Source organism: Gordionus sp. m RMFG-2023, chromosome 2, assembly GCF_954871325.1.
Source record: "Gordionus sp. m RMFG-2023 chromosome 2, tfGorSpeb1-WG-v2, whole genome shotgun sequence".
Lineage (NCBI taxonomy): Eukaryota > Metazoa > Nematomorpha > Gordioida > Chordodea > Parachordodidae > Gordionus > Gordionus sp. m RMFG-2023.
Window position 1 is genome coordinate 49,271,668 of NC_088776.1, and position 17,763 is coordinate 49,289,430.

The 17,763-nt window shown below is 25.6% G+C and overlaps 1 protein-coding gene across 2 annotated transcripts; it reads left to right on the forward strand.

Moving 5' to 3' along the window:
• The first annotated feature begins 2,563 nt into the window (after positions 1–2,563).
• On the forward strand, positions 2,564–15,808 carry LOC135923188 (pre-mRNA cleavage complex 2 protein Pcf11-like). Of its 2 annotated transcripts, none has more exons than XM_065457802.1 (22): positions 2,564–2,778; positions 3,105–3,230; positions 3,571–3,810; positions 3,988–4,117; positions 5,445–5,496; positions 5,758–5,901; positions 6,391–6,520; positions 6,792–7,040; positions 8,151–8,193; positions 8,417–8,598; positions 8,884–9,067; positions 11,666–11,781; positions 11,895–11,968; positions 12,255–12,328; positions 12,555–12,728; positions 13,040–13,307; positions 13,617–13,715; positions 14,109–14,290; positions 14,596–14,752; positions 14,932–15,034; positions 15,192–15,359; positions 15,499–15,808. In XM_065457802.1, exons 1-22 carry the CDS (start codon positions 2,617–2,619, stop codon positions 15,628–15,630), a joined length of 3,189 nt encoding a protein of 1,062 aa, XP_065313874.1. In that variant the 5' UTR covers positions 2,564–2,616; the 3' UTR covers positions 15,631–15,808. The 2 variants fall into 2 exon arrangements, with proteins under 2 accessions (XP_065313874.1, XP_065313873.1); XM_065457801.1 differs by having other exon boundaries at positions 15,192–15,362; positions 15,499–15,807.
• The last annotated feature ends 1,955 nt before the right edge of the window (positions 15,809–17,763 follow it).

Below are 17,763 nucleotides of genomic sequence, written 5' to 3' on the forward strand. Positions count from 1 at the left end.
ATAAACAATACTCCCAGTTAAATAAACATATAAAATATGGAAGAGAAGGGAACAATGATAAAATAGACTTCCCATTCATGCTGTAGAAAATTGAATTTTTTATTTGAGCTTTTCGATAATTTTTTACCATTCCACATTTTAGCATTTCAGAAGAGGCATATTTCTGTGTTATTGCTGATATCTAACATGGGTGAGTGGTGGTTATCAAATATATGTCGAAATATGCGAAGTAGAGGTGGCATAACGATTGCATTTGGTGGCAACTGAGTTAATATTAAATAAACATATAGATATAAAGTTAAAAAACAAAATAAAACTGCAGGGGGTTAATATCAGGGGCAGGTTCTTATTATCCCACTACCAATAATTCTAGAACGGGTAAAGAGTTGTTAAGTCCCCATTATTTTCTTCTCTTATCTTTAATAATAGATTTGTCATGTTTTGTAGCAATGTGAGTGAAGGTTGAGTTAGCCTAGAAAAATAAAGAAATCAGGCGAAAATATAAATAAACATTATTGAAATCAAACGAACATTAAAATACTAGAATGAACTTGTAGAGGGATCAATATTAGATGCATATCTCTATGGGAGGATATCAAAAAAATATTTTGTCTAGTTAGGAACTTATCATGCTTATCATAATCTAGTGAACGTTTAATTTGTATTTGTTCATTTTTAATGATAGGCATATCAATATTCGAACAATTATAAAGAGGAAATAAGATGGGAGCAGTTATCTAAAATTAAAACAAAATAAATTGATAAAATAATGCACTGAACTTACAGAAGAGTCAATATTAGGTTCAACTTTCAAGTAATATTTGAATATCAATAGATGTATGTAAATAGTTAAAATAGATAATATCTAAAATCTTAGAAAGTATATGAAAGCATATTTAAAAAAATATTGTAAGCATAAAGATAAATAAACATTTAAGCATTTTTAATATATATAAATATAACTAACCGTGATAGAATTTGTTTGAATTAGTGATCTTTGGAACGTTTGTTATGTTGATTAATCAGCCATCTCTATTTTTGTTTGGAAACCACAGATAAATTAAAATTTGTACAATTATTAAGAGAGATTGAGAGGGACTTTTTTCTAAAATAAAAATATTATATAAAAAAATAAAAAACAATTATGCACTGATGTAGGAGTCAACATTAGGCTCAACTCTATAGCGATTGTGAGAATATTATTAGATATTGGTACAACTAAACAGTTTTAATATAAAATATAAGGAAGTATAAGAAGAATAACATGTTTAAAAAATTATAAAAACTAAAAATAGACAAACATTTATGCATTTATAGTACATATATAAATGATTAACTTGTGGATAATAGATTTGTTATACGATTTTATTAAGAAGAGAATCATGATAAACTTTCAAGTATGTAAAAATATATTTTATTATTATTAACTTTATCATATCCCTTTCTTTTTCTTTTCTTAAGGTATATATATATTTTCTAAAAATATAAATTAGAATATATATAAAAACAAAAAGTAAGGTTACGAAAAATAAAAAGTAATATAAGTTGAATTACAAAAATAAAAAGTTAAATTGAAAAGATAAATTTGAATTCATAAAAAGTAATACAAGTTGAATTAAAAATAAAAGGTTAGATTTGAATTCACAATTTGAATTCTCAACCATTAATTTTATGTTTAAAATATGGATTAACCCAATGGCTATATTAAATCGTGCATTTTGAAGCCGCTATCTTATTACGGGTCCAAGGATGAAAAATAACATAGAGGGCTATAAAAATTATTTAAATTGTTAAAATTTCACATCAAAATAAATTCAGAGATTATTTATAAGAATATAGAGAACTAATTTAAATCAAATATATTAATTCAAGCAAAAAATACAAATCTCATAATCTTAATAGTCTTTTTTTAAAATCGACCCAAATCATTATATAAAATGATAATAATGAAAAAAATATTAAAATAAAAATTTGCTTCTCTATCTTCTATTTGATGTGGCTATAAAATAATATGAAAAAGGAGAAAAATTTTATTTTTGACACAATTTAAATTTTTTTATAACAATAATAAAGAGAAAAGTGATTCAAATTTAACCCTTTGGAAAAATATTAACTTTTTTGGTTAGGGGGCTCAGCCCCTTTTCAAAATTTAGAAAGGGAGCTAAAAATTAAAAAATTAGCATATGAACTTAGCTCTGGCAGTTCTCCTCGTCATGCACCCCCTGATATTAATAAAATCCAACTTTTTGAAATCTTTGATCTGACAACCCTGTTCAAGATATCTGACAAAAAGTTTTTTTTTATAAATTCTGCTTCATAAAGGTAAGAAGTTAGAATACATTATATATATTCAATAAATTTATTTTTTATAATTATAAAATATATTTATTTACTATTAATTACAATAATACTTTAAATTTATAAAAAAATAATTCTTTTGATTAGTTTAAAAACTTGTATACTAAACCATAAAATGATAATACTATTATTTAATAAGCTAGATAAAATATAAAGGTTCAATACACTTAATTAGGTAAAAAAAAATCACGAAAAATTAAATATATTAATTTCGATTGCAAGTCTAGTTTGTGGTTCAGTTTAGATTCCATTTACCAAATGACAACATATGAAAATGAAATATGCGAGGAATATAAAGCTGCTTTAGGGGATCTTACAATCAATAGCAAACCCTTAATAAATATGTTAACAATGTTAGCTGAAGAAAATACCCAAATTGCTCCTCAAATACTAAAGGTTATTGAAGATCAATTGCATAAGGTTTACATTTACAATTTTTCATATTGTTTTGTACATATCATAAATATAATTATTATAATATATATACTTATGTTTATAATGTTTTATATGTGGAATGTGGAAAAATCTAATAAAAAATCGAAATAATAGTGTGTTATATCTTATATATATATTATATCGCGAAATATATTATCAAAATGATCCATAATATAGAAATCTATATATATATATGTATATTTTTTAAAATTAGTATTAATAATAAAATTCATTTAGACGTTTATATAGTTCATTTGAATTTTAATAATATATTATTAAACAAAATTTGATTTATATCATATGATCTAAAGGCAAATCCAATTCACAAATTACCTCTTCTGTACCTCATCGATTCAATTATAAAAAATGTAAAACAACCTTATTTAGAATATAGCATTCCTAATATAGTGAACATTTTTTGCCAAGTATTTGAAAAAGTAATATGAATTATTTAATTATTAGGCCTTATAAAAGCAAAATGCCATAGGCATCTAGTCAAATTATAACTTCTAGCAAGTTTATACAAAATATACCTTCAATTTAAATAAAATAATTAGGCTTTATTGTTAATATAGGGCCTGAAAAAACTATAGATTAATTTAAATCTAAAGCCATAAAAAATTAATTTTAATTGAAGTAATTATTAATGCAATTTAAATATAATTGATTTCCATTCTTTTAAATGACTATAATGTAACTGTTCTAAAAAGCATTAAAATAAAATAGGGGAATCAATATTCTACTCTGAATTTTACATTTAAATATACCATTGCAAAGGTTGATGAAAAAACAAGGTTAATGTTGTACAAATTAAGACAAACATGGGGAGATATTTTTCCACAAAAACTTATGTATACCTTAGATAAAGCAGTTCAAAAATTAGATCCTGCTTGGCCTATCACAGCTCAGGTTACAAATTCCACCTTGATTAGCCCACCTGAAATACCCATCAAACTTAAGGACCCTGGTGAAAAGAAGAATACAACTATTCATATTAATCCAAAATTTTTTCCAAAGGTATAAATTTGTTGTTTTTGATATAGTCTTATTTAAACATAATGCATGTAACCTTGAATATATAGATTTTCTCTTTCACTTTATTATTGAATAAATTAATAATCTATAATATCTCAAATGATTGTAATTTAATTTTTTTTTTAAATGATATACATAAACTGTTTAATCACTATATAGAAAACTAGTCAAGTTATTATTGATTCTGCAAATAAACTCAAAGATCCCAGATTATCAAAACAATCAATTGTTTCTAATGCACAAGTCTTGAGAGATATTAAAATCAACAATAAAAGGCTTTCGGATAAAGGTAAAACATACATTTTCAACTTATCTAAACTAACCCCACAATTTACTCCTAATAGTTTCCTTAAACAAGTTGTAAGATTGATTTTGCAGGCCCTTTGATCATGTGGATTGACTGTTAACTGAACCTCTAACTTAAATCATTAATATACATAAAAAGTTTGAAATGATTTTTTGAATTATTTATTTCCCCCAAAAACCTATATTATAGAGATTTACCCATGGCACTTTTTTTAACTGATACTAAAACTACTGTTACTGACATGGTATTGGTTGATATATGGGAAATAATGTATATATTGGAAACATATTGGCCAATACCAATGATATATAACAAATATTGGTTTGGTTCGTCTGATAATTGCCTGCAAAATTTATCTAAATTAAGGCTGTGCTGATTAATAGATTACTATTACTACAAATCTTATAGATTTTATTTTATATCTACTCTTAACCAATGCCAATCAATACTCTTTATTCAAAAAAATAAATTAACTTTCACAAAAGATTGTGTATTTTATGGACAATGTTTATCTACCTGATTTTTTAAAATAGCCCAATCAAGAATTTCCCCAAAGTATTATTATCTAAGTTCAAAATTTTGCCAATAAGTCCAAACTAGTGTTGTTAAAAAGCCTGATTCGGGATGATTTAAAAAAAATGGTGTGATTAAGATTATAACCAAAATAACATCTAAAAATTTGCTCATTACTGGTAGAAATGCTTGGACATCTATTTGCCAAATTTTGATGCTTACACAATATTATTTTAGCTAAAATCTTAATCGGGTCATTTTGAAAATTTGACCCAAATCGGACTTTTTAACAACACTAGTCCAAACTTTTCTGCCACCCAAGTTTGGATAATTTACTTTTGAGAGATAACCTTTTTTAAAAATTGGCTAAATTACAACACTAGTTGATTGTGATTTGTTTGTATTTTTAAATCCTTATTTTTCCAAATAATATAACAAAAAAATTATATCAATCTTTTAGCTACATCGTCTTTTGAAATAATAAGGTTTTTTTTTAATATTAAAAATAAATTGAATTAATAGCCTATTAATTTATTATTATGAAATTTTGTATCAAATAAATTTTTTTGTATCAAATAAATAACCAAAAACAATAAAATATGAGTTTAGATTGATTTAAAAAAAATATTAGCCTGATATGATATTCTTTAATAAAACGTTACCGGCTTAAATATCTGATATTTAATATTGGCACAGCCCTAATATACACTTATAGCTTTTTTTTGGAAACATAGAATATCATTCAAATTGAAAAAGTATAGGTTGACCAAACAAAAAACTAAATTTTTTTTTATAGATGAAAGAGTCCTCATTGAAGGCAAAATCGAATCCAAGAAACGATTTCGGAAGTAATTTTTATGATTGCTATGTAAATTATAATGGCCATTTTAATTAACCTATCATATTGAATATATTATATATAATATGATACTCATCCCATTATCATATTAATGGTTGAATTAACTATAATTGATACAACTAAAATAATTTATGACAAATATTTGCTTATTGGGAAAAAGGCAACTATTTTCCTATGTCTTTTATGATTCATAGTAGAGTACTTTAAATTTTGTTAGTTATTTTATTCTATTCATGATTTAAATTTAAAGAGAAAACAATATCAGTGATGTGGATTACAGGGATAACGAAGTGCAATCCAACCAATTTTCATTGATACCTCTTGACGTGGATAAGAGACAGGAGGCCGATTTGAAGAAAACTTTACTGCCAGGTCCTGGTAAGAAAAATAATAGGTATGCCTAAAAATTAGTACATAGTTATATTTGATTGTATTATACAATAACAAACATTCCTTGAGGGAATAAAATGACAGAATTTGTAAAATATAAGATTTATATAGAATAGGAAATTTGCAAGAAGCTTGATAGCTAATTTTTTGTGTTTTTATTGGTTCCTAAATAATAATAATCATAACTTTTGATCTCTGTTATTTTTATTGAGAGAACCTGATGAAATCAGCTCTATTGCTTGAATTTCAATTTTCGAAAATATTGTTTATTTTTTACAAACGCTGATTTTTTTATCTCTTAAAATCATAAATTTAAATGTTTTAAATCGACATTTTGTTACCATTTTAGAAATAGTTCACTTAAAGCCAACCAAAAAACTTAAGATGTAATTAATTTTCCAACAGTTACCTTTTTCACAGCTATAAATTTTTCTTGTTCTAAGAAACAATTGCCAACTTAATATTTATTTCTGCACAAACAAATCATTAAAAGTTTCGAGGTTACCCACAGTGACTCAATCGAATCAATGGAAATATCAATTTCCAAACTTATAAGAGAGACGTCAATGCAGGGAAGAAAAGGTGCGCTAGATACGGAAAAGCAAGCTCAAATTCTTAAATCTGTAAAAAAAAATTAATTGAAATAATTATAAGTGAAGAATAAGATGATTAATACAAAATAGAAATAAAATCAGCATATATGACTTAAAAATAGGAAAATTTGGGAAAAATAATTTCAAATGGAGAACTTTTTATGTGGATTTATGTTCATTGATTAAAGGGACATACAAATTAAAAAAGAAAGATTATCCAAATAAAATTATAAAGAAAAATTACTAATTGCATTTTTGATGATATTTTCAAATATAATTTTTATCACTCAAACGTTTATAGGCGGCCTCTTTAATGGAAGGCGGGAAATTGAGCTCATTGCAGCACAAAACTCTCATTCAGCAACTTCAACAAATTTTTGACCTCTTCAACAGAAGATTTAATTTTGGTAATCACAATAACGCGAATAAGAAATCTCCACCACATTTGCCAACCAGTGGTAATAATGGCAGGAACATCATCCAAAATCAAAAGTTCAACAGGAATAACGCCTTCAGAATTCCTTTTGTAAAGAAGGAGCAGAACCATAAAGTGATTTTTTAAAATTTAAACCTAATTTTTCGAGCACGGTTTTTTTATAGGTAGTTTCAAGATTGGTAAAAATTAATGAATTTTTTTAAAAAAAGTATTGTCAAACATTTCTTATTTCAACTAAATAAAATAATTATAAATTTTTCTCTTACAAGTCACCTGAAATTTATTACAAATACTTTGGAATATTATTTAAAATTATTTTAGCAGTTTAATAAGTGGAAAATGTTTTGTCTTTTCTATGCTTAAAAATTCCTGATATTGAATTTTTTAAAATCAATTTAATCTTATATTTTAAATTTTAGTATTAATAAACAATTACCAAATATATAACTAGTATTCTTTTTAAAATTTAATCAACAATAATAAATTAAATATATATCATGAAGGTCATTTGAGAATGATATTTATAATTTTTTGATGAATTGTTTTTTAAAATTTTTTTTTTATTCCTCACAATTTTTACTCCTATTGGCTAGGCTTAAATATGTGGTTACTATCTATTCTGTCTGCCTTCACTAGAATGCTTTAGGGCAGTAGCAAGAAGATTATTTCTAAATTGCCCCTTTACACTTTTTAAATGCACATTTATGAGTTCGAAATTTAGAAAGTATACTAATGGTATTTCTTATATTTAACATGTTTTCATTTCTATAACTATGCTTATAAGCGGGCAATTAAAATCATTTGTATTTTATATAGACCTATTTTTTCAAATTGTAAATTTAATTTTCTCTTTAATATGATTTATAATGTTACATAAATTAAACGGTATAAAATTTGATTCCCCGTTAAAGTTTTTGTCATATAATATTTAACCTTTAAAAAAACCTTGATTTAAATCAAAAAAAAATCTTGCCTAAGTTAAAAAATTTAATTTTTGACTTGATAGTCTAGTTATAACTAGTACAAAAAATTATTATAAGAAGCAACCTTATGCTAACTACTTTTTGAAATTTAATTAGAATAAAAAATATATCCTCTTTAGCCCACTATACTCTTTTACATCGATCTAGAACTTTAATAGTTTATCAACTATTTGTTATGGAAGAAATGAATAAATATAATTTTATTTAAAAAAAATTATAAAAAAAATTGATACATTAACAGGGTGACGTTGACAATAGAACAAACATATCTCCATCCATATTATGTAATTTATTTTTTTCATAATTTTTATGTATAATAGGTGTAAAGAGATTTGAAGGGATAATCCTCTCCATGTATTGTAATTAGATATAAAATTAGAAAAGGAATGAAATAAATTATATCGATTTAATAATAAAGGAAGTTAAGGATCATCGGGGAAAAAATTGAAATAAGAAATAAAGATTTCGCTTTTTATTACATGATTTCCTCATTTTATTTAAAAAAAGCTCCCAAGCCTAATAAAGATTGTCAAATGGTTATAATTGATGGAGTCGAACGAGAAATTCATTTTCACGAATCGACTGGACTAGTTTTAATGAACGACGATTTACCCCACGTTATCAGCTTTAAAATGAGGTCACCTGACCCTACCTTCAAAACATTACTCTTGGGAGATATCAGGGAAAAGGTTGCATATTTTTTTTTTCGAAAGGGGCCTCTGGAAGTATAAGATGCTTTATATGTATTTTTATGTTTACCTTTTGAAAGCTATTTAGCAATAAAAAAATAAGATAACTATTAAAAAGATGGTTATTCCTTATTATATTAATGAACATATATGTTGATATAATAATTATTTGTTCCTTTTTGGGGGAACTCAGTTTTTCTACAACCTTTAATAATACGTCTATTTATAATTCTCATTTTTATACATTTTCTTATAAATAACCTTGTGAATATATATATAATACAGCTCTACAAAGACCGCGAAAATCTGATATATTTGAACGGCAGACGACATTCCTTTAAATTAGGCGCCCCTTCGAAAGAATTGTTTATAGATTCCTTCCCTTATCAAATCCATTTCGGATCTAGTTCTGACGGCGATAATGCTAATGTTTTACTTGACGGGAAAGCTCATAGCATCAAACTTTTAGGTTTTAGAATTTTTTATTCCAAAAGAAATAATATATATAATGAAGCAAAATGGAGAAATTATTTGAATGACATAACTAAAATGTTAAAATAGTTGGATACAATCAGTGTTGTTAAACGCTACTTTTAAAAGTAGCGCGCTACCGCTATTTTATAAAAAAATAGCGCTCTATCGCTATCGTTTTCAAATGAGTAGCGTGCTATTAGCTACTTTTTACGTTATTTTGATTTTTTATAAAATTTTTTTTTACATAACTTTATTTCCACAAATAAAATATTGGTATAAAAACATGACTATAATTTGTTACATATATATATATATAATTTATTTAATATTGCACTTTATAATAATAACATTTTGTACTGTCATCCCCAAGTCAAGAGTGACGATCAGAAAATATAAGCTTTGCCATACTAAATAATCGTTCAGCACTAGCACTTGAGGGCAACGCAGTATTAAATTTAATAAACACACTTTTTATATGAAAAAAATCATCAAAGATAGTTAAATGAGTATTTTTAGATTTAAAAAAATAATCTAGAGGTTTAATAATATTATTATTATTTATTTAAAAAAAATCGTCTATGGAAGGCCACGGTTTCGATCTTGCTATAGTATTAGTATCGTGGTTAGGCTTGGCATTTTTTAATGTTACCATCAGCCTATCAAGTTGCCATTTAGATTCAGTCAAATTAATGTATAGCCAATTTAACTTGAAACTAAGATGAACGATAGCAGCTATTACATTATCATCATCATACAGATCTGGAAATCTAATTTATATAAAGCGATTGTATTAATTATAAAATAAGAAAAATACCTATTTAATTTTCAAAATTTAAATTTATCTAAGATTTAGATTCATTTATAAAAAAATATTAAAATAGCATTAAATTATGGTAAATAAAGATTTAAAAAGAAATATTATACACAAGGTAATTAATAATATATTAATTTTGAATTTTATATTAATATTATAGATTGAGTTGTAAATTAAGCCAATTTAAATTATGGCTAATCAATCATTCATTTTATATAATTGTATAATAGAAAATAAAAATAAAGTTTTGACCTTTTCTTAATGCCCTTTAGCATAGAATCTACCAGTGGTTGGCAAAATTTTCTTGCATCGAAACTGATAACCAGTAGTAATTTTTTCTTCATGATTAAAGTATTTTTTAAATTTTGGGAAAGGATAATATATATATATACCAAAGAAATTTCACTATCTTCAACAATCTCACACATTTTTAATAACTAAATTTATATGGCTAACTAGATTTATAATGTATATTTTTAAATATAAATTTAAATTTCAAAATTAAATAAAGTAAAAGGATTATAATTTTTTATTTAATAAAAAATATATTTTAATAATTTTTAGATGTATTTATTATGTAAAATTGAAGGAAGAATAAATTTTAGGACTGATATTACATATATATGCTAACATCGGTAGTGGCACCGTCAAACAACAATAAAATTAATTATTGATACCTATCAGTCAATTAAAACTGATTATTAATCATATTTAAAAGAGTTAAAATATCACTACTTCGCTACTTCAACACTGGATCCAATAATTCAAATAGTGTCCAACTAACTAAAAGAAATAAGATATGAGTAAGGGATAGGTGTAAATGGGTAAAGATGGTAGAGCTATAATCCTCGTGAGATTTTGAAAACACCACCACTTAAGGATTATGCAGGTAACATACCCAGATTTAGATTCCCCCTTGAACAAGGAATCTTAGGAATTCTAAACAGCCTTTATCTCACCTTTGTGAAAGCCAAGAAGTATAAGCTCAATTTATTTATAATTTAGACAATTTTAAAATTGATTTTACACACCTGTAGTATGCTCATTGAACATAAGATCTATGCATCTGCATTAGATTGAAACGTTTTTTGACATTTCCTTGATCCCAATGCATCAAGATATAGGACAACTGAGCGATTGCTGGATGTCTTCATAAATTGAAAATGAAGGAATAGGGAAAAGTAGTGAATAGTTACAAATAAGATTTAGGAATAAATTCAAAAGGCTAGAATTATATTAATCCTTAAATTTAGGTTTAATAAAGCAGAGCATTTTATTCAATGCAATCTAACTATTATAAATAAATGAAGACTTTTTAAAGTAATATTTATATTTTAATAGAGAAGTTGTATCTTATATTTTCAAAGTGGGATTTAATTCAATAATTATGGCATTTATGGTTTTTAAACTCCCCAATATTTAAAATTATAATATTAAAGATAAAATATTAGGTTTTTAGATTAAGTTATTTTTATCCATTTAAAATTTTTTTAATTGCTACACTTTCTGGCACAAATATAGAGGTGATTTCAAACAAAATTTACCCTTTTATATACAATATTACATAGTATTAAATGTAATATTTGTAATTGTTACTTTTGGACATAAATATGAACCTTTTTACAAAATAATTTATAAGCATTTTTTCTGCCCCCTAAAAAGTTTATGTTGGATTGTAAGGAGTGGATGCGGGTGTGAAGATGATCTCAAGCACCACGTGGGCGCTTATAATTTTCTACAATATTAAAAAAATTTTTTTTGAAAACTTTCGAACACTAGGACCACCTCCCGAAGTTGAAATAGATGATGATCCCTATTATGACATGACAAACGAAACATTCGAAAACGTATCCTGCAACCATTGCAAATCCTACCTCGATAATTATTTCCTCAAAGTTTGATTTATTTATGATGAAATATAAAATAATGTTTCCCAAATAATGAAGAATTATAATTTACTTTTTTTTTAATATTTAAAAATATGACTTAAAAACATAAAAATGATCAGATATCCGAAAGCAACTCCAAGGTCACTATCCCAGAACCCTCGCCTGTTGTTGTATTTTCCTGCCAAAATAACATGTATTGCGATTTTAATCCTTGATTCCTTGATAAAATAAGATTCTATTGGATTAAAAAAATTCGAGAATATATTATTTCCCTAAATTTTTAAAATTATGCCCATTTTTTGGTCACTCATTATGATAGGGTTTCTTCTTAAATATTCATATTCTAAGTCCATTTCATGTGTATTTAAAAATATATAAAATCTATTCTTAATTCCTTTTATTTGTCACACATTATTTATGCTCGGTAACTTATTCAATGTTATGAATTTCATATAATTTTTAACCTGTATCCAATTAAGCGACTACCGTGTGGACGAAATTCCTAATAACATATTGTTACCACCCCCGCCGCCATTTTTCATGATGAACAATGGTAAATATAATATACATTACGTTTTTCTTACACATTTTTATTTACATTTTATCTCATTTCGCCAAGATTACCATTTTTTTTCTATTGAATTTTTATTAAAATTTCGCTCATTCTAATTTTTTTTATAACTTTTTGTTCCATTTTACCAAACCAATTTTATACTTCATTTTATTTCACTTTCTTTTTTTTGTTTATTCTCTTAAATTCATTAAAATACCCTATTCAGTTTCTTTCCCGAGTCCTTACACACATTCATTTGCTCAATTCGGCCCTCTCCAACCAGGATACCTTAATCAAATGTCTCAAATCGCCATAGCCCAAAACTTCAATTACGAAAATCGTAATATTCAAAATTCGTCTTTCAACCAAAATATTACACTTCCTCCTGTCAGTGTGGGAGGTTTGAAAACTTAAATTTATGACCTAAAAATTTATTTAAAATATTAATTTTTCTAGATATAATATTCGATTTTAATATAAATAATTTAAACTCGAAGGCTTGTAAAAGGTCATTTTAGCCATTGTAAATATTATATAGTAACTGATAATTCAGAACAAATAATCAAACTTGTGGAGAAATATGGCTTCATTAAAAAAAGTAATATTTAATTCGTGGTATCCTCGATTTTTTTTATTCTAAAACCTTATAGGAAGTATTAATTACATTTTAAATGGCAAACTAATATTTAACCCACAAAAAAAACCTTTCAGTAACTTCTTTACATTCCAACCCTCCTGAAACATTCAACCCTCCTGACACATTCAACCCTCCATCGACACCTCAAGCAACCGAAAATGCAAATACTATAGATTTGAATGGCATCCTGTCAAATCTAGTACGTTCTGGTATAATAAACGCCAATAAATCTTCGAATGAGGACATTTCCCGACAAAACGAAGAAATGAATGATTTGAGCGATAAAGGACTCACTCTAGAGATACCAGAATTAGATATTTGCGATGTTAAGGCCCTCAAAGTGTAAGTAATTTATTGAAGTTTATTGGGAATAATTAAATGAAGAGAGCGACGGCTTAAGATAATAATGAAGGGAAGGAGGAAAGAAAGGAGCATTTGGAAAAATATATTTATAAATATTGCTGTTTACAAAACTTGCAATAAGTTAAAATTATTATTTTAAAAATATGTATAAAATTAATTATATAATGGATCAATTTAACTATAAATAAAATAGACATATTACTTAAGATTGTAAGGTGAGAGGCACATTCCTTAATTTTTAATACATTTTTATTTTATTCGATTCCTTGGATTTTACTTACATAAAAGCAAATATCCCGGTGTCATAAACTCACTGTACAATGGTTTTCAATGCGCGTCTTGTGGACGTCGTTTTTACAATTCCGACTCAGATGTCCAAAATAGAAGGTTACATTTTTGTATTGCTTGCCCTATTTGTTTGACTAAGCGTTAACCTTTTGTTTTATCCATGATGTTCTCGTAAATTACCGAGTGATTAATGAGGGGGCATTTCAACTAAAAAATATCCCTAGAGTTCCATCACATCCAATCCTCTGGACTGTTCTCCTTTATTTAAACAATATTTTTTTAAAGTCATTTTTGGGGGCTTCAATTTTTAATATGAGATTGTTTATGTTTATCCATTTTATTATTTTTTAAAAGTTATATTCATGACCAAAAAGGCAAGAGAAAGAAAGTTAAATTTTTTGTAGAATAACAATTTAGTTAAATATTACAACTTAGATTTCATATTAAATCATTCACTTCAATGATACCTTATTTATAAAAATATAAAATAAGATATGCCGACCATTTGGATTACCACTTTAGGAAAAACAGAAAACTCAAGGAAATAGGAGGTGGAATGGGTTCTATCGCCCGAAAAATGGCGGTCCGAGCTTGGTATTACCCTGTAACCGATTGGTGCCAATTAGAGGAGGTAGGTGATTTCCTGGAAAATAGCGCTCAAGGCGGAGAAAACGGTATTCCCCCTTTTTTGATATTTGTTTTCAAGGTGTTTATCATTCCGCCTATTTTTTAATTAATTTTATTTAGATAATTAATCTACTTTAGTTTATGAAATGAATAGAATTGACTATTTAGATTTTTTTATTGCCTCTAATAATTGGTTAATATTGGATGCAAGATAATAATATTTTTAAGCTCGGTAACGAAAAAAGGTCATCTTTCTTTGAGATGAAAACAAAAAAACTACTAAGCATTTTTTGTTAAAAAAAATTCTAACATTTTAATCCTTGCTAAAACTTTGTTTTTATGTTCTTTTTAGCCCGGAGCGAAATATTCGAACAGCTAAAATTGACACAACATAAAGCAGACTCATCGTTACTTAGTGCTGCCCCAATGATTCCCGAATCAGTGGCATCTATCCTTCGTCCATCAGATTCCACTCATTACAATGAGTATCAAACAAAAGATAATTTCAAGTTTTTATATTTTTGATTGGATATATTTTAATCAATATTCAACATAATTCTGTAAAGGAAATTATTGTTAATGCATTTTGATATTCAATTTTAAAATTAGATCCTTTTTTTAAGATAATAACCCATAAATTATATCCCATTATGATATATGTATATATTTTAAATTTAAAAATAAATAGATTAATGCTCAATGATTTACAAAACAAATATATCAACCAAGCCAAATTGGAAGAAGAAACTGATAAACGATTTGAAGCCAACCCTATAGCAGGGGAAAACGATGTAGTTTATATATTTGTTAAATCATCTATAAAAATATCAATATATATTTTGCTAGCAATTATTATGTAATAAAATATTAAATATTATTTCTTGTTTTCACAAATACATTAGGGAAACAATATATCTTAAATTTTTTTGGATAATTTATAATTTTTAGGCTTGCGAAATATGCCGAGAAGTATTTGATCAGGCCTGGGACGAGGACAGAGAAGAATGGGTTCTTAAGGATGCCATGCGATATTTAGAAACTGAAAAGTTATATCACCCTTCATGCTGGGAGGAAGAAAAGCCTGTACTCCAAGAAGATCTCAATGAGAATATTGAAGTTGTGAGTGTTGATATAAATATTATGATATCTTTATTGATATTTCATATATAATAAGAGAGGTGTAATAAAATTTTAGGGATAAGTTTATATTCTAAATAAAAAGGATCAACGTTATTTATATTTAATATAAACCTAGGAAAACGCACTGAATATCAAAACAGAAATACCGGAATTGAACGCTCTCGATAATAAAACTACTGAAAATGAAACAATGGAAACTGTTTCCGATTTTACCATAAATATAAAAACAGAATATATAGCTGAATGAAACATACATAGGAGCTTAACTAAGGGGGCGAAAACACAGAAGATTCCGCCCCAGGATCAAATATATTTTTCATATTTATTTATAAGATTTTTGAATTGAATATATGATAAAATTATAGTTTATTTTCATTATTTTATATTTTATATCACAAAAATTGGAAGAAAAAAAATAATGATAATAAAGATTATATTTTCAAGTTTTCCTCGGAGTTTAATTTTTTTAAAAAATACAAATAAATTTTGATGCAAATAAGTAGATGGTTTTGATTTAATTATATTAAAAATTTTAATTAACATGGAAAGAATATACTAATTTTTTATCAAAAAAGTGCATAAAAACTAATATGTTATAAAATAAACAAATTATAAGAATTTTATTTTATTACCAGTCTACAATTGCTAAAAAATATAGCCAATTTTTATTTTATTACCAGTCTACAATTGCTAAAAAATATAGCCAATTATTTTAATTTATTATTTTATTATTAATCAATTTTATTTTGTTATGTTATAATTTAATTTTTTAGTATTTGAGCAAATTTAATTTCAAATATATTATTAATATCAACCTTCCTTGAAATGTAATTAATAAATAAAGAAGCTTCACTTTTTAACTGACTCAAAATAATTTAATTAATCTTATATTATAAAATTTTGAGAAATTAATCTTCTAACCCACATTAGATGGCCCTTTCTAAATTATACAAACTAGGTTTGGCATAAAAATGGATTTATTTTGGTTTAAATTAAATAATTTATTTAATAATCAGAAAATCATGGGGTAAGATTGAAAAATAATATGATTTTTTTATTATCAGTATAATATTACTTTCTGTGAGGAAATTTTTTTGATATTTTATCAAATAAAAAGCCGATTGTTAAATAAAAGCCATTGATATGTACAAATACGATATCTATTTTTTAAAACAAATCCAACACTTGATTTCGATAACTTTTTACTAATAAAATGATGGTATTTATATTTTATTTAAATATGTTAGCTGCAATATGTTATTTTTTCAACTTTAAATCATTTTTTGAGAGCGTTTTTTTTAAAAATCTGATTTTACCGGAAATGTATTCCATATGTGTGGAAAACCTAACCGTGAATTTCAGACGATTTTGTCATGTGTGCATTTTTTCTTAAATTTTTTATATAAATTATAAATGTCTCAAAGATTAAGGGCAAAATTGTCCACAATTTATAGAAGATATTCTAAACATGCTGAATTACATTTTAGAAAAAATCACATTTTTATATTTAAAAAACACGTTCAAAAAATGATTTAACCTTGAAAAAATAACACATTGCCGGAAAAAACATATTGCCGCTAACATAATAACCAAAAACAATACTATTGGATTGGTTTTTTGCAAAATTTTGGCCTGATCCGAATTATTTTTTAAAACGGTAAATATCAGTCTTATCCAATACTAAGCTCACAGCAGGCCTTAGAATGATGACCATTTTATTATTTCAAATATTTATCTGTTACGAATTCATCGCTTCAAGTATATTGGCGGCCATTTCAGATTTCCATACTTATCATCACAAAATAATGTGACCATTTTTATTTAAAACCAATCATAAATTTTTTTAGATAGTGCCTAAATGTTTATCAATCGTGAGGTGGAAATAAGAGAATCTTTTCTAACTAACTTTTGTCCTACCCACTCTGTCATTTAATACCAACACAATAAACGTAAAATCATTTATTTTTTTTGAAATATTTGCCAGACACAAAAATTGGAATCAGAATTAATAATTATATATAAATAAACAGAAATTGAAAACAGAAGAATAAGAATGTTAGCAAATGATTAATATGAAAGCAAAGTGTTAAGAATATAGTTGGGAAATTATTATATTTTTAGCCGGCTAAAACCACGTTTTAAGCCAAAAACTATCATTTTTCTCTTGGGGTTTTTCTTAAAAAGATAGCAGCTCAAATTTGGAAGAAACTTATATGCATTAAAACGCTCTAATATTAACGTATTTTGGCGCCTGAAGATTGAACCGAATTAGCCATTACCCAACTATAGTTAGGATTTAAGATAAGTTGATTTTTTTTAAAGAGTAGGGGGTATCTTATAAAATGAGTTTATCAACATCTTGAAAATTTTAATAAAACTT

Excerpts from the sequence above, each read along its gene's own strand:
- LOC135923188 (XM_065457801.1), top strand. The coding sequence starts at position 2,617 with ATGACAACATATGAAAATGAAATATGCGAGGAATATAAAGCTGCTTTA. Across the intron at positions 4,118-5,444 it reads TAAAAGGCTTTCGGATAAAG|ATGAAAGAGTCCTCATTGAA; the intron begins GTAAAACATACA and ends TTTTTTTTATAG. Across the intron at positions 8,194-8,416 it reads CATATCTCCATCCATATTAT|CTCCCAAGCCTAATAAAGAT; the intron begins GTAATTTATTTT and ends ATTTAAAAAAAG.